This window comes from Camelus bactrianus, chromosome 1, assembly GCF_048773025.1.
Source record: "Camelus bactrianus isolate YW-2024 breed Bactrian camel chromosome 1, ASM4877302v1, whole genome shotgun sequence".
NCBI classification, from domain to species: Eukaryota; Metazoa; Chordata; class Mammalia; order Artiodactyla; family Camelidae; genus Camelus; species Camelus bactrianus.
Window position 1 is genome coordinate 58,294,733 of NC_133539.1, and position 24,213 is coordinate 58,318,945.

The following is a 24,213-nucleotide window of genomic DNA, read 5'->3' on the forward strand; positions in this document are numbered from 1 at the left end:
ATTGAGAGGTAGAAAGGCTGCTTTTGTGAACATATTATGGGGGGAGGGGAGGTATTTCAGCATCTTTTCTTACTGGTTGGTTTTCTGATTTCCATTCCTGAGCATAAATTGCTCTTTTCGTCATATGAATTATGGATTAAACTACAGCAGCAGCAGGGGAATCTTTAGGATGGTTTTTGAAGATTAAGGCAGTATTAGCATTCTGTAGAAGCACAGGGAAAATAAAAACTTATAGCAGCACCCAAAGGAAAAAGTGTACCAGGGAACCTGTTTCCCTCATTTTTTTAAAAATTGTAATTGCTAAGTGGATATTAAAGAGGAGTTACCCTCTCTTCCCCACCACCAACCTCTTTATGTGAGGAAACTGCTTACTTCTGCTCTGAAGCCTCAGGACGGACTGACAGAGGGGTTGGGGTAGAAGGAGGCTGAACAGATGCGCAGCTCCATGGCCACGGAGCCGGAGGAAGCACTCAGAGGCAGCACCGTCAGCAGGGCGGCAGGTGCACCTTGGTAGCTAGAGGCCCAGATTGGCTGGTGGAGAATCCTGAATTCCTAAAGGAGTACATTCTTGATTCCATTAAATCCAAAAACAATATTATTTGAATTGCCTGTTTAGATGATACGTGTAAATTTCCTGGTAATTGGCATCATACATAACCATTATGTTAGTAGGAAGAAGACTAGAGAGAACCCAAAATATTCACAGTAGTTTCTCTGAAGTCTTAGAATTAGGATTAATTTTCTATGTTTACTTATCTCTCTATATTTTTTAACTTATTATACAATGATTACCACTTGATGTTTTTGCTGAGAATTAGATGTTTCTATCCAAAAAAAACTATAAAAGTGTTACCTCAAAATTCAGGTGATTTTCTTATTTGTCTTTCTAATCCATCAGATATTTCTAAACAAGGACAAGAGTGATGGTTGACAGAGGGAACTTTAAAAATACTTAACAAACTAACATTTAAAGGTGACTGATTTTTTTTTCTTTGAATAGATTTTTTTTTTGCCACCAAAATCAAGGTGAATTAAATTGATAAAAAATCATTAAAAAATATCAATTAAAAATATTCCACAGGAAAGCCCTGTAACATATTACATTGCATCACTTAGGCTCCAGGTTGTCACTATTTATTGAAAGCCAGTTCTCAGGCCTTCCAGGGCACATTTATCATAAGTGCTTTTGAATGCAGAGCAGGTTGCTCCCACCATACAGGTGGTGTTCTGCTGGTGACACATGAACGCTCACAACTGCATGTTTTTGTCTTACAGAGTTGTCTTGGTTCAACTGGTGCCTTCCCGGGTCGTGTTTGCTCAGTCTTCTCCTCATTCTGTGCTTCAGGGAATCCTATGACAGACTCTATCTTGATGTGGTTGTCTCAGTTTAATAGCACAGACTTGACGGAGTTTAAAAAGAGACTGGAAATCAATACTGCATACTGCACATTTGCTTGGAATTGCACATCTAACAGGGAAAAAAGAGGAGGAGAGAGAAACTTCATTCAGAGGTTTTGTTAGGTTACAGATGATTGCATTAATTTAATTACTACTAAGTAATAATAATGGGACTTGAGAGGTAACAGGGGGGTTTAAAAACTGTCAGTGGCATACCTGTGCCTGAGTCTGGGGTTAGAAGTGTGATGTCTTACACAGAAAGCACTACCTAAATAATTCCCTCTGTTTTGTGCCAGTGCTAAACTACTGATGGACTAATTGTAATTATGGAAAGAAATAAAGGGTGTCTATCACATGAAGATAACTCCTTCCCTAAGTCACAATCAGAATAGGAAGAAATGCCACTAACTTCTAAAGAAGTTTAAACCCTGATTCAGATTTTAATTATAAAATAGCCAAGAGGTATATCAATGATAGAAATTAGCCACATGTACACTACGTTTTTTCTAATAAAGCCATTTCTTATATGACTCCTTATTTTTAATTAGTCAGATCTTTGGCCACCTTAATTATGGTGATCAAGCGCTTTCCAGCAACTTCAGAGCACATACTTTGTGTCTCGATCTTAAACTTATCCTTGTTTCTGTGAAATACAGTTGCATCTGTTAGGCTCTTAAATGATTATATTAAAGGTGACTAAGTGTTTCTTATAGTCGCATTAAATACTGTATGAAAAAATGTGATTCCGTTCTGATTTAGCACTTTGTTAAAAGTGAAGTGACAAATCCCACAGAACATCATGTGTCTTGGGGCAGATGTGTATGTGGTGGCATGGGATGGGAAATCCAGCACCAGCCGTTATTTACCAGGGTTACGTTTTATTAAAATGACCCTTGTTTGAAAATAACAATTTATAACATTGAAACTTTCAAACCTGTTGAGTGATTTCTGAATTACATTCTTGTATTTCTATTCAGTTTTCCATGGAGTCAGTATATTTGAGAGGGCAGTATTTTGCCAGGACCTGCCTTCTTTCTGTGGGATGACAGCTTTTTCAAAAATAACACTGATCGGTCAGCTCTCAGACATGTATTTCACTATGACATAAAACATGCTCTGGGGGGGGGGTGGTTACAGTACTACCATTATTCACATTTATGTAATGCCCCTGACGCGGGAAAACCAAACACTTTCTCAGAAAAGCCAAGAATAATATTTTACCTTCATTGTTCTCAGCTTCCTCCAACCCTCTCTCCTTTCCTCACTTGCGTCTTCCTTGTCAGCTAAGTATATATTTTATTTGCCTTTTTCTGGACAGGCAGAGTGTAAGTCAGCTCCTTCCATTAGCCAGGGTGGTGCACTACCGTTAAAGAGACCTGGTCAGCACTTAATTCTCCTCAGCTCCACACACGCGCACACACTGGCACACAGAGTCCCAAGTACCCCTCCTTTCCCACCTTGGGAAGATGAAGGCTATGCAGTAACTCACCTCGGTCCTAGAGAAGGATTCTGTTCCTGCCGAGCCTTCTGAGAGCCTAAATTGTGCCACTGGAAAGTAAGAAAACCCTCAAATTTAACATCTGTCTTCGGTCACGTTTAGACCATCCCCCTTTTAACCAACCACCCTGCTAACCTATCAGCAAGAACTGAAGGAACTAAGAGACTTGCTAAAGAGGAGAAATAAACCTTGTCTTTCTTCTTAAATACAAATGAAAGTAAAGTAGAATTCTTGAGAATGTGAGTGAAAGCCAGGCAGTCCAGATATCAATGGTGCTAAAATAACCACCACCCTTTCCTGTCTAGAATGAAGGCAGAAAGGCGAGAGAAGTATGACGTATTTGGTTTTAGTCAGAACTGTTGTGCTTGAGGACATTGCTGTATAAAATTCTGCTGTAAGACTTCTCATACAGAGCATTTTAATTATGGTTCATTCTACTTGTAACTTAAAGAACGACATTAAAAAATATTACATAAATGACCAGTTCAAAGACATCCCAAGTGGGTAGTGCTTTAAAATCCCTGCATTGTCCCGGACACCAACCACTGTGCTTAGCAGACGTGAGCTGAGATGCCTCCCTCTGTCTCATTTACATCCACTTACCCCTCCAGCACATAATTTATTCTGATCACAAACTGCAACTGTTTTAAGTGATCAAAAGTTCGTATACCAAACCTGATAGGAATAGAACCAAAAGGCTCCAGGGGTCAGGGGAGGATGACATGTTATTTACTTACCTGTATATTTCCAAAAAAAAATTTTTTTTTTACTTTGTTTTTATTTCTCACATGCATCAAAATAGACCAGCTGTTATCTTTGCACTTTAAAAACATTATTGAGTCCTGATGAAATTTTATAACTGAAGAAAATCTCAGTCCTTCACTAATCAAGTGCTGATTTTAGAATGTATAGGAACAGTCCCAGAGAGGTAAAGACTCATGCTGAAGGTCACAGTCCTAGTTAGTGACAAGAGTAAAGCTAATAAAAACTCACATCTTCTGACTCCCAAAGCCGTGCTTTTCTCTACCTCATAGAATTGCAGCTTAATTTGGACATTTTGGGGTGTTCATGAATACTCTTTCATATTCAAAAACTATGGGGCTTAAGAATAAAATGCCATTAAAGTGAGGCGATTGTTTGGTTTTTAAGTAAAATCCGTCTTTTTTCTTCATCACTACCCTGATGGTGCTGTAATATCTCTAAGTCTTAGCTTGCAGTGACACAGTCTGAAAACTTTCTCATAAATAATTCATTCCTCATACACCAAGTCAACAGCGTTATTAATTGGTAAGGACATGTTACAGTGTAAGTTCCCTGCGGCTTATCAGTGAATACTTCACAGTTAATGGGAAGAAGCATTTTTTAATATGGTCCATGGTGGAGGTATAGGAGCAAGACAATTACATACACAAATGCATGCGTTTCACTGGGGGACGGAGCTAATAAAATAACAAGACGGAATCAAGTACCATTTTATATATTTAGGCATCTATGTCCTAAAGGCCAAGTTTTATCACAGATCATACATTCATGTTTAATTATTGAGAATGTTTACAGCTTGTCTTTATGAAGCCTTTCAAATGAGGGATTCAAGCTAAGAATTTTAAATTGAGATTACGTTCTCATCTATTCATCTTTAAATTTTTTAAATTTTTTTACTATTCTTACTAAAATCTAGGCATTCTTCTTGCTGTTTGCATAAGCTTCATTTGAAACTCAAGATCAAATGCAATTGCATAGTAAATTAGCTTTAAATTAATGTTTAAAATCACATTAATTCCATATTTGTCCCTAAAACAATAAGGACAGGAATTACCGTGGCTATACCATATTACCAGGCAAGTGCAAAAGCTGTGATACGAAGAAAATGCCATATTAAAAAAGAAATATGTAGAAAACGAGAAAATTTCATCAGACCTATTTCATAAATATAGGAAAAATAGAATTCCACTTTAATTTGGCATTATAATTGTGCAGAAGAGAACGAGATAAAGCTTATGTCCATATATCAACAGTTTGCCAGTCTCTTAGAAAATATAAGCAATACTGGGGGGTGGGGGAAGTGCTGCCCATCCAAGAAGAGCTAAACTTGACAGGGAGATTCTTAGGTGCTCTTTTAACAGCATCCATTGGGCAGTTTTTGCTCAATAGCAGTGAGTTGTCTGCTCAGTAAGTATACATCTTGGCCATCCTGAGCACTCATTTCCTTTCTGGTGTCCTCCCAGCTCAGATGGAACCTCAAACTTCGGAGATGTCCTCTTGGAACTAATATCAGGGCCCTTAAGAGACCCTTGATGGTGGTCACCTCTGGCCAGGGGGTAGGACTAAGAGAGGCTGTGGGCAGACAGTATAGGCAAGGACGTGGCCCTAAATCTCTCTCTGAACCATGCTACTTTTTATAAACAATTTTAGTTTGCTCTTGGTCAGGATTGAAACATCAGCCCCTTGTTTTGCCTAACAGTTTTCTGAGCTTCCTCACTTGTCCTCGTTGCCCTGTCCCTCAGCTTTCTGAACCCTTGCATGAATCTGACCTCAGCTCCATCCTGATCTCCTCTTCCTTGAACTGACTCCCTGGCACAGGCTTCTTCACCCTCAACTCCTCCCTAAGTGCCAGGGCTGGCTAGTAATAAGGCAGTAATAATAACACATCCAGGTTGCCCCCTCCGGAGCAGACACTAGCATGAGCAGAACATCAGCATGTCCAGGTACTCCAGGGAAATTGAGCAGTTCTTCCCACAGCCAAGTCTTATAAGTTAGAATATTCCCCTGAAACAGGAAGCGAATTACAGAGGTCACTAACAAGTTTCTATAGTTATTATTTGTTGCCCTTTTAGAATATGGACTAACCTGCCTTATGTAGTCTTTCTGTTGTACCTTGGAACATGGCAGGTCTTAAACAATAGCTTTTCATCTCAGCCCACACTCAAAAAGAGAGCAGAAAGTCACCCCACCCCAGCTGTTCTGTTCATTCAACAAGGAAGAATTAATTTTTTTTAACCAACTAAAAAAATGAAACAAAACATGGAATTCATTTCAGCAACCTTGGTAAAACGATAAAAACACATCAACCCATTTTACCTCTAAGCATTGTAGATTTGGAACGTTGTGAGCTTGAGGCCGGAAGGTCAGCCCTGCGTCACAGCACCCTCGGGGTCCCCCAGCTCTTCTGGTTTCCCAGTGAGGCTTCTGCTGTCTTGATCAAAATGGCAAGAAGGACTTGGAGACACTTCTGACTGGCTTTAATGTTAGAAAATGATACTTTTTTAAACTACAATTTAGACTTTCTCTAGGTCAGGTTGGTTTTCTTCCCATTTATGTGGCAGGACTGTAGAATCAAAGAGATGATCTAAGCCAATCACCCCATTTTCCAAGTGAGTAAAGAAGAGAACCTTTTAGATTAAATAACAGCTTAGTTTTAGCAGGTCACCCGACTCCCAGACCAACATTCCTTCCATAAGTGATCAATGTGTTAACCACAGATAAATTCTTTTAAGTAAAATTTCTTTCTTTCAAATTTTTGAAAATTAAAATACATGAAGGTAAATTCTAAAATACCCAGCACAGAGAAAGTGAAGTGAAGTCTACCTCTGTAGAAACATGTGCTGGTTAATCCATTCTCCTTTCCAGAGGTCATCCCTATGAATCCTTGCAGAAATTCTTCTCTGCATCCACATACATAGGTATATCAAGTTATCTCAGGAACTGTTTCTTAAAACCATATTGGCGTTAACATTTGGGCAGGAGTTTCTGAGATCCTTATTTTTCTTCAGGATGACTGGGTATCAGTGTAGTAGTGCTTAACGGAGACATTTCACAGACCTCACGATGTGCCGTCAAGCTCTATCATACTCTGAACTTTACTGGTGAATTCCAATATACGATACTGTTTTTCTTATTGGAAATATAGTTTCCGTTTTTATGCCACCCACTAAGATCCATGCACTGTGAGAGAAGAAAATGAATGGCTCATCCCCAAAAGTCAGACAGATTTTCTTGACGAGGTTTCCTTGGCTCTCCATCTCAGCAGAGGCACACCATGCTGCAGACAGCAGAAAGTTGAGAAGATAAGTGATGGCACCAAAGAATCGTAAGTTTCTCTGCAACAACATCATCTCTAGTGGCCCAATTCTATGCAGATCTTTTACAGAGTAAGAGCAGAGGCTCAACGTGTACACAGGTGTTAGGAGACAAGGCTTCTCTGAGACTAATGCAGGCACAACAGCTGTCAGAGAAATGAACAGATGACCAGCCTGGGAGTCAGGAGGCCTGGGTCTCAGTCTCTCTTTCCAGGGCACCTGCTGAGCACCCTTGGGGCTTTGGGAAGGTCACCTGTTCTCTCTGGACACTGGCTTCCTCACCTCTAAAACAGGAATCAAGTAGATGGTCCTTTTTACTGAGAAGATTGACAGTATGTGATACACACCTATTTGGTCACACACAACAGAAAGTGAGAAGACAACATGAGGGCAATACCTTTCCACCAGTACTTACAGTTAACTCACAGTTATACATGACCTTTTCAAACAAACGAGGAGCTTCTACAAGGAAGGCCCACTTAGCTACGAGTTCTAGGAGCCAGGCAGTTATGGAAACTCTCAGGCTGTCAACATATCCACTGTTCCTAACTTCATTCATCCTATCATTCATTCTGTATACAGAGTTATTATATGTGTGCAGTGTGTGCCTGTGAAGGGGAATCAGAAAAACAAAAGATGTTTCTACCTTCCAGGCCATTTTAGACAGATTTTAAAATGCAGATACTCTTTTGAACTAGCAATTAAAAAAGGACCAATGAGAGTTTCCTGAATAATTATGCATAACAGGTACCCACATTTTTTCCTCATATCATCATTAACCGTAAATGATTTCAAGAGAAGGATATTCTGTTCTGTTGAAATTTCTATCATAGACAGAACCCGTATCTATCTGGGAGCACTAATTCAATTTGGCATGAGGAACCCCAGACATTACCATCATTCCATGGCTGGAGAGTGGGTTACTGTTCCTTTAGGAACTTGGGAGGATTACTGACACCTCCAGCTTCCTCTGAAGACAGAACTTAACAAATGCATACATGCCAAGATACACATTCTCATACGGATTTGAGTTTCCTTTCTGAAAGGAATTTGAATTTTAAACATGAAAAGGAAGGATTTCTAATTATAGAACTTGGGACATAAGCCCATCAGAGAGAAGAGCAGGCAGGAGACTTTGTGGGAGCCCTTCGGGTGTCTCTACCTGTGAGTAAATCGAAACCACACTTAATGCATCACTAGAGCAGTCCTGGCCTCTTAAACCTTTGCAGAAACCCAAAGATGCTAAAAAGGGCAGGTTTTAGTTCTGCAGATGGGTTTACTGCCAGTGTCCCCATCTCCAAATTCACTTCCCTCCTCACCAGAAATATATCATTTGGGAGGCTTATGAAAATTAAGTCTTAGGAAAATTCTGCCCCCATCCTACTAACTTGCATCCACAAGTCCCAAGCAAAATCGCTTCCTTGACTTACATGCATATAAGTACCTATTTCTGTTTAGGTCTGTGACTCAGAGAAGGTGTCTGGAAGAAGTCAGGAGAGGTGACTGATCCCACCTCTCCTGCTGTAGATGGAATGGGGTCTGCCCACTGGAACTCAGCTAAAATTGAGGGTGTGTGTTGGGGTGGTCCCTTGCTTCTTAGTCCTTCCCTGAGCTAATTGCACTGCTCTTCCTGATCAATAAGTTATTGCTGAGAAAATCGTTTCAGTAAGTGATGTCAATGTCTCCAGTGGAGCCGTCCCTCTCTACCCCCTGTCCTTTCAGCTTGTGTCCCAGACAAATGCAGTTACCTCTGTCCTTTTCAGAGAAAAAACATTGATTGATATCTTAGCCCTGACATTTCACCCTCTTTTATCTCAGAATGGAGAAGCCCCTTCATATTTGTTGTCTTTTTAACTCAAGGTTAATACAGCTCCCCAGGCACAGGCAACTCTGCGCTGCATGCTGTTGCCAGTAATTGTCCTTCCATCTAATTGGGGGAAAGGTGACTCTTAATGAACCAGCTACTGATTCCCTTACCTCTTCACTCTTTTATCAGTATTCCTTTACCAGGAAATTCTTTGTTATCTAGGTCCTGAAATTTATTTCATGTTTTTTTAAACTTCAATTTTTTTCTTACAAAATTGCTCCTTTTATCTTATAGCAGACTGTGATCTTTTTCCTTCTGAGTACTTTATAATATAATTTGAACATAATAGAACATTCTAAAATAAAGCCAGGCAGGGATTTCATCATAGCCAATATTAAATGCTGGGAGAGGCAGATCATATTTTTAAAAAGAGAGAAAACAGGGATGGAGGAAGCCGGATCTCATAATTCAACCAGTATATTTGGGGCTCCCGTTGCGTGCTGAGCACTGACTGAGTGGGGCATAAGGATACAGAAACAAATAAGACAGTATCCTGGCCCTCAGAGAGATTTGTATTCTGATGAGTCCATTCAAAGCTAGCAACACCCTCAAAAGGCTGTTGGAAGCTTTGTAGCTTATTTCTACAGCTGTCTATGGGATCTTTCTCTGGAAAAATATATTATAAATCCTGTTTCCATGGGCCATTAAAAATCCACGTTTGTCCCTAATCAACGTATGGTGACGTGTAACTTTCATACAGTAAAAAATGCCTCTGGACAGCCTTTGAAGGGATAGGCAGAAAAATTTGCTTTGATGGCTTGAAAAGAAGTGGAAAGGCTTTAGGGAGTTCAGATCTGCTAGCTCTCAGACATGGGATTAGGCAGAGGGAAGAGCCTTCCAGCAAGAGGGAGACCTCACTGAAGGAGTTAGTGAAACAGAAGCCAGGCCTCCAGGCATTTGTTAGAACATCTACCGAGCAAAAGCAGAGAAGGACAGGGAGGGAGGGGTAGTAGAAACAGATTCTGGAGAACAGAACTGCGAAACTGGCTCCTGCTCAGAGGCATCTGGCCCCGCCTCCTGCCTCCAAGCACATTGGCCAGCAATGTGTCTGGCCAACTGCTTCTTCAGCTCTTGAGGGATGGAGATTCTACAACCTACCCTGTCATCTGTTTTAGAGCTACTCCCCTTTGCACTTAGAAGTTTTTACCTTTCAAGAATGGAGGCAGGAGAGAGGTGGTCAAAAAGATGGGGAGCCAAGCAGAGCAAATCAGGGCAGAGGAATTGTAGCGGAGCTGGAGGTGGGGAACGTCTCCACATTTCACACTCCCTCACCAGCTGGAGAGGGTGGGAACCCTGGAGGGGGCGCCCGGCCATTTGGGAACCGCCCTCGCAGAAGCCCAGTCTGGCACAGCGGAGGTTCCTGTTCTGCTTGGAGAAAGCACTGGGAATCTAGGCATCCGCCATCTCCCAAGAGGAACTGTGTTTTATCCAAAAGTCTGCAAGTAAACTGACTATACTTCAATTAAAAAATGGATGGGGATAGTCTATAAATTTTACACTCCCCTCTCGCTTCCATTCTCCAAAGGAACGTTCTGTAATTGAAGGCATGCCTTTGGTACCCTACTGTGTTTCGTGTACTCTGCCAGAATAATGACTTTTCATACCAATTCTGGGATGCAAAGAAATCTTGGGTAGTCCAAGTGGACTTAGATCCAACTAAAGTTCCCACCTCTTACTCCATTCAGACTTTTCCATCTGCACCCTCCACCCCAGTCACACTCCTAGAAGCAACCAGAAAGTATGTCCAACCAAATATACTCTCTGCAAAAAAAACAAAACAAACAAACAAACAAACAAAAAAACCACCAGAGTTTTTCACTCAAAAAACCAAACCAAAACAAACAAACAAAAGCTCTCCGAAAGCCCAAGCGCTTTCTTGTTCTTCTTCTGTTCTCAAGCCACGGTGTATCTGGTCTGACTTTACACCATCTGCAGTTCTCTGCACACATGGTAGGCAGGGCAGGAAGGCAAGCAGAGGCCGACGCAGTAGCTGGAAGGAAGTGGAGGTAGGGTGGCTGCAGAGACCGTTGCTGGCACGGGAGCCTACAGTTGTCCCGTGGCCATCACGATCCACGTGGGGGTCCTAGCATGCCCGACAGGCTCCGCTGACCCCCATCCCCGGGTTTCCAGGAGGTGGCCTTCCCCTCAGCCTTGGGCCTCCCCTCGGCCTGAGTCTCACTGCAGTTCATGTCCTCCCCTGCGCCCTCCCCCCCAGCCCCAGGCTGCACTGAAGCCCTCACTTCTTTTCAGTCTATGGAAGAACAACGTCCTTGCCTGTTGGGAGCCCGTCCACCCTGGGAATGATTTTTGGCTGAAATTGCTGCAGTTGAACACAGGAAGTTCTGCCTGCCAGAGTGAGGGTACTCCAGCAGGCCGCGGCACATTCCCTGCCTCCAAGGTTCTAAGCAAGTAAAAGGGTCAAGACCCTCCCAGAGGACTGAGGAGAGACCAGATGATCTCTTGAGATTCCTCTCAGCTCCAGAACCTGACTTTTAAATAGCAACACTAAGATCTAGGTGACATACAGGCTCTGTGACAGCAGGTGCTCCTCCTCCCATGACACCCCATGTACCTGGGCAGGAGATTCGGTGCAAATATGGATAGGTGCAGGGAGGGGGTTTAAAATCTGCCCACACTGAGATTTTATGCTGGGGATTTGCATATCTGCTGGCCCGGCTCCGCGACCTGGTGGGTCTATGCAACTGTCAAAGTGTGAGTGTGTGATAAATTCCCCTCTGACCGTCATCACAACTTCTGAGTGTTCTGTGCATTTTTAAATAACTCTTACCATGTAAATATTATATTACATTTTAATAAAGTTTTTTTGCATTTACTTTTGTAATATTTGGGGTTTTATAGATTTTTATTTTATGGCCAAGTATACTTTTGTAAGGAAATGTTGAAGTCTTGAGTATTTTTATTCTTTGTCAACTGTAAGCACTGGTAAATATTATTCGTATGTGGTTTTCCTTCCTTTCCATCAGGTCTTTTTAAGGAACTGTGTTTTGGCATAGCATTTTATTTAAAACTCTGCTTCATTTTACACATTGTGAATACTGAAGATTCTGAAAAATAAAGATGCATTTAAAATCTCTGTGCTGTTACATTGTAGAAATGGTAATGTGCATTGGTTTGCCAAAGTGGTAATTAAATGTTTAATGGTTTAGAACTCCTAGTTCAGAATGGGAGTTCTAATCATTACTCACAACACGGAGCCTCTGTGCAGCTTCCAGTCAGCCCCTGCTTCTTGGGAGAAAGCACATGAGAGTGGTGATCTCTGCTCAGTTAGGAAATGTGGTTATGTTGACATGATAGTTACTGTGCTGTGGTTTTGCAATAAATGTGTATTGAAAGCACTTGTGATAATGTGGTCTGCGTTTTGTTTTTAATCAAACTCCAAATGGCAGCAGAAGTGGAGCCAAAGCTCGCTGAGCATTTGGGCAGAGAGATGCAGTGGGAAAAAACATGCGTTTGGAAGGAGGACAGGCTGGGCCAAATCCTGCTCCTCCACCCACAAGCCCTGAGACTTGGAAATTCCTCCATCTCCTCTGGAGATCCTGCATTCTCATCCATTAAAAAACATAGTTAAAACAGAGGAGGGGGATAAAGTGATGAACATAAAGGACCTGGCACATTTTGGTTGCCCGATAAGTGTTACTGTCTTCTTCCTTTCCTTCCCTTTTGTATCCCTCCCAAAGTCTTCGTTAAAAAAATTTGTTTTTAATATTCAAGTTAAAAATGTATTGACCTTCTGAGTAAAGCAGTTATTAAATCCTTACGTATTTAATACTGCTTCTAATTTATCATAGGAGTTAATTCCCAAAAATGTTGATCACAACTGGATTGAAAGAGTATTTGGGAAATGTGGCAATGTTTATATAAGCACACCACATTATAAGTGTACTGGAAATCCAAAGGGGAGGTCATTGCCTTTGTGGAATTTAAAACAAAAGAACAAGCAGCAAAAGCTATGAAGGTAGGTCCAGAGCCATCACAAAAACATGGACGCACTTACTTTTTTAGTTTCAAAGCAAGCACATTAGAGTTTAAGTGGTAGGGAGCCTGTTCTTGGGAAAACTTAGAATCATGAACATCCTTTAACCTTTTGAAAGAAAGTTTTCTTAACCTTCCTGGATTAGTTATCAAATAGTCCTGTTCTCTTCTCAAAGGTTCCAAAGTCTTCATTTTTAGAAATACAGAAAAGTATAATGCTTTCTTTACTTCTTGCCATAAATGATTTTAGTTTAGAACAGATCATAACTGGATTTTTGTTTTACTTCTCTAACAGCCATCAGGTTTTCCATTTGGATTCTTTAATTTCCTACCCAGTTCAGTGGTATAATCTAAAATTTATCAGAGACCTGTGCTTGTCAAAAGGTCCTTCCTGAATGCTCTTGAAGTAAAGCACTTTTGCAATAGCATCAGAGTACAATAACTGTCTATAAATGACTTTAAAAGACTTAAAAAGGCATGGCTTATGATCCAGCAATCCCACTCCTGGGCATATATCTGGAGGGAACTCTAATTCGAAAAGATACATGCACCCCAATGTTTATAGCAGCACTATTCACAATAGCCAAGACATGAAAGCAACCTAAATGTCCATCAACAGATGATTAGATAAAGACACAATGGAATACTACTCAGCCATAAGAAAGAATAAAATAATGCCATTTGCAGCAGTATGGATAGAATTGGAGATTGTCATCCTAAGTGAAGTAAGCCAGAAAGAGAAAGAAAAATACCATATGATATCACTCATATGTGGAATCTTAAAAAAAAAAAAAAGACACAAATGAACTTATTTACAAAACAGAAACAGAGTTACAGACATAGAAAACAAATTTAGAGTTACTAAGGGGGAAAGAATGTGAAGGGATAAACTAGGAGTTCAAGATTTGCAGATACTAACTACTATATGTAAAATAGATAAACTATTATATACAAAATAGATAACAAGTTTCTTCTCTGTTGCACAGGGAACTGTATTCAGTAACTTGTAGTAACCTAGAATGAAAAAGAATATGAAAACAAATATATGTATCTAAGTATGACTAAAACATTATGCTGTACACCAGAAATTGACACAACACTGTGAACTGAGTATACGTCAGTTTAAAAAAATCAAAAAATAAAGGCATGGTTAAATATTTGATTACAATTTAATCGATAAAGAAATTTGGTTATAATAACTAGAATTATGACATTATAATCTTAACCCTTAAGAATCTTAATCGTTGGCAAGAACCAAGGAGCAAGTAATTGTGAACTGTATGTCATGCCAGCATTTCCTGATTGTAAAACTTAAGCTTTAGTCCTCCTCTCCTAAGAAGATAAAGGTAGGTAAACTTCGACCTACCCAGCAATTAATGTTCCAATATTTTATCCTATTTGAAATGACCCAGATAGTCAATGAATTCTCTTCATTTAACTTAGTTTAGTTTCAAATTACCAAAATCTGGAGAGACTATTTTAGATATTCCTAAAACATAATTATTCCTTTAGCGTTTACCTAAAGGTTCTTATCTCATTTACATATACTCAGATTTTCATCATATCAGGTTATTTTCCCTGCTGACAAATTTGCAACAGATACAATAAGGTCTTATTTAACCTCTAGTAAAACCTACATACAATAGAAGTGTTATATTTATCTCTGATGACTCTAAATACTTGTCTGTATTAATCAAACCAACAAGCTTAAGCTAGCTCCAATACCAGATATCAATTCAGTATTTCTGAGAATTTATATAAGTGCTTAACTTCTTATAAGCCAATTAAACAGAGCTCAACCACAAACCAATCTTGGCAATACCATTTGGAGGCAGAGACGCCTCATATTTATAAGGTACACATAGACATATATATATCTATTATGGACACAGAGACCTCCCAGCTTGCCTGCTAGAGTTTAAAAAGTCATCTTTTTTCTTTTTCTTCTTCGCTCTCAGTGATCACAGAGAATTAAAGTTCCTGAAAGCCCAGGTAGGTTATCTACATCTCAAAGGCACAGGAAGAGAAATACCAATTCCTTCTAGAAAATTAACTTCCTCTAATAGTATATAAAAAAACCAGTTTTAGAAGGTCAGAATAGTCCCATCTTGGACATTTAGGGTTGTTTTTTTTTTTTTTTTCCAGTTTCTAAATAGCCCATTCAGTTAAACAAACTACAGTAATAGACAATGACACACTCCCTCACATGCCTCACTTTCAGAGGAATGTGACTCGGCATTCAAGTTACTTGTAATCCCTAACTAGGGTCAAAACCAGGAAGAGAGAACAGAATTTGAAGACATACACACTTACCCAAAGTAAAAGCCAAACCAATTACAAAAGGCTCACTTTGACACAGCAGCAGAGCCACTGGGGGCCACTGTTCTCCTAATGCATGCTCTGCGGTTTGCCAGTGGAGAGGAGCGAGAGGTACATCCCCTTTGTTAGGCCAAGTGGTGCAGCAAGAGAGCAGGGCAATCACCTCGCCCTCACTGATGACCACATTTAAGTGCTGCTGGAGGTCCGGGTGACTAGTCACGGAGGCCATCTTTGACATTTCCTGGCCAGTTAACAATGTCTCCCCCACTGCCCAGGTGCCTAACCTTCACCTTGGCTGTTAGCTCAGCATCTGGGACCTTTCTTAACAGAAAGCAATGACCAGCCCACAGCCGCAGCCACCGCCTTACCGTCTAACCTCTTTTTTCCCACTGCAATGGCCACCAGTATCTCTGCTGCACCCTTACGGGTGTCTGTGAGTTCTCTATACTCTCTGGATGGCCCTGGTTCAAGGACAGCCACCACAGGCCCCCACATATTAGTGGACAGCCACCCTGGGATTTCCTCCACAACTTTCAAGATTACTTCTGGAACTTTTGGGCCCCTCTGTTAGTGGATGACCACCCCAGGATTACCCCTGCAACTTTTGGGATTACCCCTGAAACTGAGTAGGACCTTGTGGGGCCTTCCTGGGCACAAAAGCCTGTCCGTGTCCACCTTTTCTTATTTGCAGGATAAAGGCCTCCTAGACGTTCCTCAGTTCCAAGGAGGAGATTTAAACAGTTGCTAATTAGGAAAGGGAGGGGATGCAGAAACAAAAGGGGGAGCAGTCAGGAAACAATAATGCAGCCATGAGGCAAGGTCCTGGTTCCTCCTGAAGGAACACATATAACAGTATCTTTGAGTGCTTCTGTAGGAACTAAGGCCCCCACCCAGGTGAAGGATGACAACTTCAGGCTGAGCACAAGATTCCTGGAACACAGCCTGTTACCTCACCACTGACCAATCAGAAGAAAGTCACCCTGCAGCCCTCACCCCAAATTTTGCCCATTAAAAACTTCAACCCAGAAACCATCAAGGAGTACAGGGGCTTCTTTTTTTAGCACAATCTACCCATTCTCCTTGCTTGGACCTGCAGTAAACCTGTCTCTACTCCAAACTCTGACGTTTGGGTTGTTTGGTCTCACTGTGCATTGGGGAACAAATTTGCATTCGGTAACTATTTTGGTGAGCCAGCCCAGAGTCTGAGCTCATGACAGGTCGACCCTGCTTGAGTCCCCAGCAGCAGCTAGAGTTCATTTTGCTCCAGGGAACTCGGCAGGACTCTCCTTGACAGGCATCTGCTGCCCCAGCACAAGGTTGTTTGGAGCCAAGAAACACCCGGAGGTATGGTCCACATTTGGTATCACTTGGTGATAAGTCATTCCAGCTTGTGCAGGCTGCGAATATCTCTCCACTCCATTCAGACTCATTCCCTTTTGGGAAGTGAGCCACTCTGAGTCTGTTCTCTTTTGAAAGCTGGGCCAGTCTGTTTGGAGGCCTCTGTCTGGGAGTGGGAGTGGAATTTTTAAACTACACCTCCTCTGATTTTCTGTCTGTGTGACTGTACCCTATTTGTTGTTTTGTGTGTGTGTGTGTGTGTGTGTGTGTGTGTGTGTGTGTATCATTTTGGGGTGAGCCATTCTGGCTTGTGCAAGATGGGAAGATTCTACCCACTCCATCTGGGCTCACTTCTCTTTCAGGGAGTGAGCCATTCTAGGCTCATTGCAAGCCACTTTAGGTCCATTCCCCTTTGGAGAGGGGCCAGTCGCATTTGGAGGCCTCTGTCTGGGAGTAGGAATAGAATTGAGACAAGAGGGAAGAGGGCAGGACACAACCATTAAAAGAATGACACAGCAATTGAGGATAGCACATAAACTGATTAGAACCCACTAAGCTCAAGATGGCAGAAGGATTGACTTCCAGTAGACCTTGAGCCTCATTATAGGCTCACTATAATACATCAGCATGCTAAATGACATATCCATAGGCGCCAAGACAGTTCCAAGGCTGACCATAAAAGGCCAAAAACTGGGTGGTAGCCCAATTCCAGAAAATCCCCACCCCTTTCCCAAAATAGTTGGAATAATCCTCCCACTCGTTAGTGTATGAAATTACCAAGCCCATAAAAACTAACAGCTCAAACCCTGCATCCTCTCACCTTTTGAGATGGCCCTCATTCTGCCTATGGAATGTGTATCTCCTAAGACAATCTCACCTTTCAAGACGAGCCCATGCTCTAGGGCTGCCTCTCACCTTCTGAGATGGCTTGCACTCTGTCTATGGAGTGTGCATCTCCCTGAATAAATCTACTTTCACTTTACTATGGCTCACTCTTGAATTCTTTCCTGCACAAAGCCAAGGACCCTCACTTGACAGAGTGCATCCCAGGGACTCACCCAAGACCTGAAACACAAACATCCTCTCTCATTCCATTTTCTTGCAACAGAATTGCTGGGCTATCCCCATCTGATCTTCTGTCTGTGTGACCATGTTTGTAGTCTGTACTTGTGTGTGTAAATATTTGCATTTTTGGCATAATGGAAAATTCATATTCCATCCCTGAGAATTGCCCTCTTCACCCATGGAAGCAGCTTCACGGATCAGGGTAAGCATCACCCACCAAGAAGCTGTGGAGGCAAACGCATTGCATGCCAGAACATCAGCCCAGAAGGCCAACATCCTTGCCCTTACCAAAGCCCTGAAGCTCCGAAGGGATAAGCAAGTCAACATCCGTTTAGACTTCAGGTATGCTTTTTCTGTGGTTCATGCTCACGGAGCTATTTGGAAAGAAAGGGGAGTGCAGGAGAGAAGGACATTAAACATGCTTCTAAAATCCTGAGTCTGTTGGAAGCAGTAAATGAACCAATAGAAGTGGCAAAAATACACTGCCCAGGGCACCAATGGAGCCAAGCCTCAACTGCAAGAGTCAATCAGCTAGCAGCCAGATCAAATTGAGAGTTTTGAGGTGCTGTTAGCTCCTTTGTTCCCCCAAATTAATTTGCCCAGCTATTGGCCACAGCACTCTGAACAGGACTTAAAAGAACAAAGGAATGGGGATTTGACTCTGCCTGGCATGAACACTGGGATGGAAATGTTATGCTGAAGGGGTCATTTTAGTGCCCCAGGCCATCCTTGAAGACGTTCTCAAACACATACATGAGACTACCCATTATGGACGGATGCCACACTTCAATGGGTGCAAAAATATCTGATTGGGCCAAAATTGTAGCAAGTCATTCAGAAAATAGCTCGAAAGTGCTTGATCTACATTAAGAACAATCCCAAGACTGGTCAACACCAACCCCCCCGCCAAGGTCAGGGTACAACACCTAGGAAATGGGCCTTGTGAGGACTGCCACACAGATTTCACTGAGATGCCCAGAGCCCTGGTCACCACTGACATCTGTGAGTATTCGTGGGTACCTTCACTGGGTTGGTAGAGGTATATCCCTCCCAAACAGACAAGCCTTCAGAGGTCATAGTGGCTCTTCTGAAATAAATAATTCCCAAATATGGATTACATTTGACCCTTCCAAGTGACGACGGGGCTTGGTTCATATCCACAGTAACTCAAGGGGTCTCTTAGGCCCTAGGCATCCAATGGAAACTTCACACATTTGGAGACCCCACTCTACAGGAAAGACTGAAAAGATGAATCATACCCTTAAGAAGTCAATTGCCAAAATTTGTCAAGACACTAGTCTAACTTGCGAGCTACCTGTTGCCCTGTTGAGAATTCAGGTTATCTCCCCAAGCAGGCTCTAGTTGAGCCCCTCTGGAATCTTACATAGGTCATTTCAGGTTTCCTCAGGAGGGGTCAATCACACCTTGTTAAGAGAAATTGCATTGCCAATTATGTAAAAGTTCTGGGAAAAATGTCAACCTCTGTTCATGAGTTTGCTTCCAGTCAGTTACAGGACCCCACCGATGACGTGACCCTACACCTGTTTAAGCCCAGTGATCAGGTAGGTCCTCCTTAAGTTGTGGAAAGAGAAAGGACCCGAAGATCAGCTCGGAGCTCGGTGGACTGGCCCTCCTCACTGCCCACTCTCAGTCAGGCTCACCAGAATGAAGCCTTGGATTCCCTACAGAAACTGGATGAGACAGGGAAAACCAGCTTGGCCTTGTGAGCCATTAGAAGAACTTTGGCTGCTGTTTTGAGCCAAGCCTCCAACCAGATAAGTAATGATGAATTTTGTCCTCCTCCTTTGCTTTACCATGAGACAGGCAGGACACAACCACTAAATAGAAAGGACAAATGAATAAGGGGCACAGCTGTTAGGATGTGATAAAAACCAGCTGGAACCAAAGTGGCTTCCAGAACAGTCCAGTCATTGACCTTTAGCTCATTATATCTTCGTTGTCATACTAAAAGTCACTCCCCCTTACGCCATGACAGTTCCAGGGTGGGCCATAAAAGACTAAAAAGCAGGCAATGGCTCAATTTCTGGGAAATCCTGACCCTTCCCCAAAATAGCAAGAATATCCCTCCCACTCATTAGCATATGGAATTACTCAGCCCCCAAAAACCAACAACCCCATGCCCTGGAGCTGCTCTCACTTTCTGAGCCTCAATGCATTCTGCCTATGGAGTGTGTTTCTTTCTGAATAAACTCACTTTGTTTCTTTAGCTCACTCTTGAATTCTTTTCTAAACGAAGCCAAGAATTCTCAGTTGGTGGTCTGCCGCAGGGACTCATGTGTATCCCAGGACATGAAATTTCCCTCTCCTGCAACAGCCACACTGGTGTCAGCCACTTTCTGGGAAGGAAACACTCTAATCAAACTATCTCAAAGTGTGGCCAGAGGGGAAAACTTACCCAATTGTTCCCAAAACCTTTCAATATCTCCCTCTCAGTGGTTCCAACAGTGGATTTTAACACAGTGCTAGAACCCAAGACTTCACGATTTTGGTCCCCCAAATCTCACCTTTCAGGTTCATTTGGCCAGGAGAATCTCAAGATAACCGAGCCCCTGCCTTAATTTATCTGAAATGATCTCCACTTGTGGGACAACGGTCTATCAGTCTCTCTTGGATCTCTTGTAGTTCTCACTAAGAAATGCGCTGCCCAGAATCCCACAGAATGTACACTTGATAAATGTTCAGAGTCACAATGACACCAGACGGCACTAAAAGGTTAAACAGGTCAGACACATGTTAATGGGCTATAGAAAGCCTGCAATGAATCCCATTCCTGCCTGGAAAGGGTAGTCTCTGCACTCCTGAAAAAAGGAGACATTAACAACACCACCTTAGGAGGAATAACTTGCGCTCCCTCCGGTTGTATCTTGGTGGTATAGGAAGTGACCCACCGACACCAGGATGGGCACACCGAAGCCTAGATAGCTGCCAACTTGAAGGATCCTGACTCCTGGGACATTTTATAACCCCTCTTTCTGTACACAGCTCACAAAATCTTACCTCTCTCCTTAAGAATTATGTACGTTTTAAAAGAGAAATGTTGGCAGGATACGAGGACAGCATAGGACAAAGTAGTCTTGGTATCCACATCCCAAGTGCAAGCGTTTATGTCAACAGCGATGTGATATGTAATCTGTCTGCTACTATTGGACAGATCACTGAGGACACTGCAAAAACCATCACAGCCCGGCAGACATCTCTAGATTCATTGGCTCGGGTGTTCTTGATAGCAGAGTTGCCCTAGGTTTTCTCTTGGCCAAACAAGTGGCTAACAACACATGCTGCACATACAGAAATACCGCAGAAGTTGAAACTCGAATAAGTAGAATAATCCCAAGGGTCATTTGGTCACAGGATGTACAACAAGATCTGTTCTCATGGTTGCCGTCCAGGGTGGGGGCCCTTTTCTGGGGGATTCTATAAGGATGCGTTTTGACCCTCATCCTTATTGCAGTATGTCTACTAATTTTCAAGGGCTTCTCTAGGTGTTGTGACAGGGCCATCAAAAAAGGGAGTAATGTCCTCATATTGTACAGTTTGTGCCCAGCCAGGGGCTGGAGAATACTTCCAGTCCCAAGTTGATTAGTTCCATTCCATGGTCACCTCAGGTCATCATCAGTAGCCAGAGTAGTCATTGCCCCTTTCCCCACCAGACTATGGAATGGATAATTGATAATGGAGAACCCAACAAAATAGCAACCAACCCTGAAAGGCTTGTTTCCTTTTCCTTCTCCTCCCTTAATTTCCCTTACTGGCCCTTAAGCATTCCTACCTACCCCAAGCTTATCATAATCTTTTTCAGCTTAAGACTGAGGAATGTCAAAGGAAAGAGGAAAATGAAACTGAGCAGGACCCTATGGGGCCCTTCTGGGCACAGAAGCCTTTCTGTGTCCACCTTTTCTTATTTGCAGGATAAAGGCTTCAGCCTCCTACACCGTCCTCAGTTCCAAGAGGCAGATTCAAACAGTTGCTAATCAGGAAAGGGAGGGGATGCGGAAACAGGAGGAGCAATCAAGTAACAACAGTGCAGCCATGAGGCAAGGTCCTGGTTCCTCCTAAAGGAATATGTATAACAGTGTCTTTGAGTGCTTCAGCAGGAACCAAGACCTCCACCCAGGTGAAGGATGGCAACTTCAGGCTGAGCACAAGATTCCTGGAACACCGCCTGTTACCTCACCATCAACCAATTGGAAGAAAGTCACACACCCTGCAGCCCTAACCCCAAATTTTGCCTTTAAAAACTTCTCCCCGAAAACCATCAGTGAGTTTGGGTTTTTTTGAGCACGAGCCAGGTGTTCTTGCTTGGCCCTGCAGTAAACTTTTCTCTGCTCCAAACTTCAACCTTTCGGTTTGTTTGGCTTCATTTTACATGGGCACGTGAACTTGCATGCAGTACCACCCCTGCAACTCTCAGACCCCACACATTAGTGGACGCCCCCTGGCAACTTTCCATTCCACGTCCTTCTTCCCCGACAACTCAGCGCTCACAGGAGTTTCCTGGGTCCCCTGGCTGCTCGGCCAATTATTGGGCTGCACCTGAGGCCTACAAGCCCTGTACTTGCCCAGCTTCAAGGTGGAAGAAGGAGCCCAGTGTTGGCAAAACCACACCAGTGGTTTAATGGTTGGGGAAACCTTACATGTCTGAAGCAAGGTCCTGGAGAAACACCCCATGTATGCAGCCGACTGTGGGCAGGACATGGCGGTAGGCTTCGCTCTCACAGGAGCTGGAGGGGGAGGTTACCACTTATAGGGGAGATTGATATCAGGTTGGCTCATTGGTTACCAGGGAAACCAGTAGAGGAGCCCGCCCTTCACTGCCCCTTTGATGAACTACGCTGGTGGATTAGAACAACCACTAGCTGGGGGCAAGTATGTATAAAGGTCAGTTATGTGAGTAGGGTGTAGATGAAGCTGGGGCTGGTTGACCAGATGATCTACAGAGAGCAAGAGAACAGCCATCTTGGGTGAAGGGATGAAGGCAAGGATGGAAATTCTCAAGTTCAGATAAATGGAGATGAAAAGGACCTATATGGGAGACTTTATTTTTTTTTCACCAGTGGTGTCTTACAGAGCTGTTTCATGTGTAACTTACTGGACTAGTATCATTTGTTCCCCGAAGGAAGTTAGGGCATATTTTGGAATTTTGCCAACAAAGTAGTTTTTGTGAAGCTCAAGACCATACTTTCCATATGTGGATAAAAAAATATCCCCTGCCATATCGGTAACCAAAGATGTGTGGCCATCAAGCCAGCAGTTACTGCAGCCACACCCGTCTCTGCGCCTTAAAGGGATTCTGGATCTAGGAAAACAGGATACTGGCCCTAGATCACTAAGGTGCCTATCAAAGGAATAATTTCAATGAGCCCAGACTCTTGCATTTTCTCATACATAGAAGAGCACCGAATTCATTAACCTGAGATGCCTTGTTTTCTTTAATTAACAGCAGTCTTTTGATATTCCAACTACCTGGTTTTTGTTGCAAAACGTCTATATAGCCTGGCTCCTCCCTTACTGCTTTGGAGCAGTCCTTCAGAGCGATCTGAGAGGCTGTCTTCTGGGCTTAAGTCCTCAGAAATTCCGCGGAATAAAACATAATGCTCAACTTTCAGGTTGTGCATTTTTTTCAGTCGACACATATTTTCTTTGACATCCCAGTGACTCATTGCAGAAACAAACCTAACCTCCGTGCTTAGCTCAGTAACAATGGTAACAACTTTGGGTTCGTGCTATGTGTCTGATACTGTTATAAGCACTTTCCATGCTTCAGCCCTCACAGTAAACCCAGAGTAGGTTCTATTATTAGCTCCATTTTGCATAAGAAGAACAAATTGCCCAAGGTCAAATAGGTAGTGAGCCAGGAGCTGTATCTGAGCCCCGGCTGTGGCTGGGAGATGGGGGGAAGCGGGAAGAGGTGGGCTCCCACCAGGAGGCAGTAGATCCTGGGTAAGGCTCTACTTACACACACACACACACACACACACACAGGACGGACACACACACACACACACACACACACACACACACAGGAGTTTTCCCCAGAGCAGTGTATTTGCATTGCCAGCCTTTGTACAAGGCCCTGTTCCAGAATCAATTTACTCTTCACAACAGTCCTGCAAGGTAAGTGTCACTGCTCCCACCTCACATCCCACACAGCTGGTAAATGGTGGGTCTAGAATTCAAAATTCCAGGGTCATCCTGAGATAAGTTGGGACCTGGGACCACTTACCTGAGTGCTTGCACCTGGACAAACATCTCCTTGAGCAACAAAATGCAAAGAAATTAATGGGACTAAAAATAACTGCATCCACCTGCAGTCCGGGCAATTATGAACAATAAGATACAAACAGGCCAAAGCCCAACTGCCATTTCTGAGGGGTAGGGAGCAAAAACAGGGTACCCTGTGCATGATCCCAGCACACAGCACCACCAGGAGGATGGGTAGACCACTGAAGCTACGCCTTCTGCCCGACCCACAGACCCACCCCTGTTCTTCCCCACTTTAAGGACGCAAGCAGCTCCTCTCCCAGAGTGAGTGAGGGCACCTGTTACTTGTTTTCACTGCCTCCTGCTGCAGCACGAGCCTCAGTAAAGCCTTGCTAGGATTCTCATCTGGCCTCTTAACAATTTCTATTGATTAAAGA

At 42.8% G+C, this 24,213-nt stretch overlaps 1 protein-coding gene across 3 annotated transcripts in view; it reads left to right on the top strand.

Moving 5' to 3' along the window:
- SLC49A4 (solute carrier family 49 member 4) overlaps positions 1-12,195 on the top strand; it is a 79,032-nt gene extending 66,837 nt beyond the window's left edge. Inside the window, exons 9-10 of one of the 3 annotated variants that reach the window (XR_012507255.1) lie at positions 1,276-6,983; positions 11,090-11,931. Coding sequence is in view for 2 of the 3 variants with exons in the window: in XM_010970946.3 (XP_010969248.3) it covers positions 1,276-1,391 (116 nt within the window). In the remaining variant the exon portion in view is untranslated. Of the gene's footprint in view, positions 1-1,275 lie in introns of all 3 variants that reach the window. The other 2 variants (XM_074364749.1, XM_010970946.3) reach the window with 2 other exon arrangements.
- Positions 12,196-24,213: the final 12,018 nt, after the last annotated feature.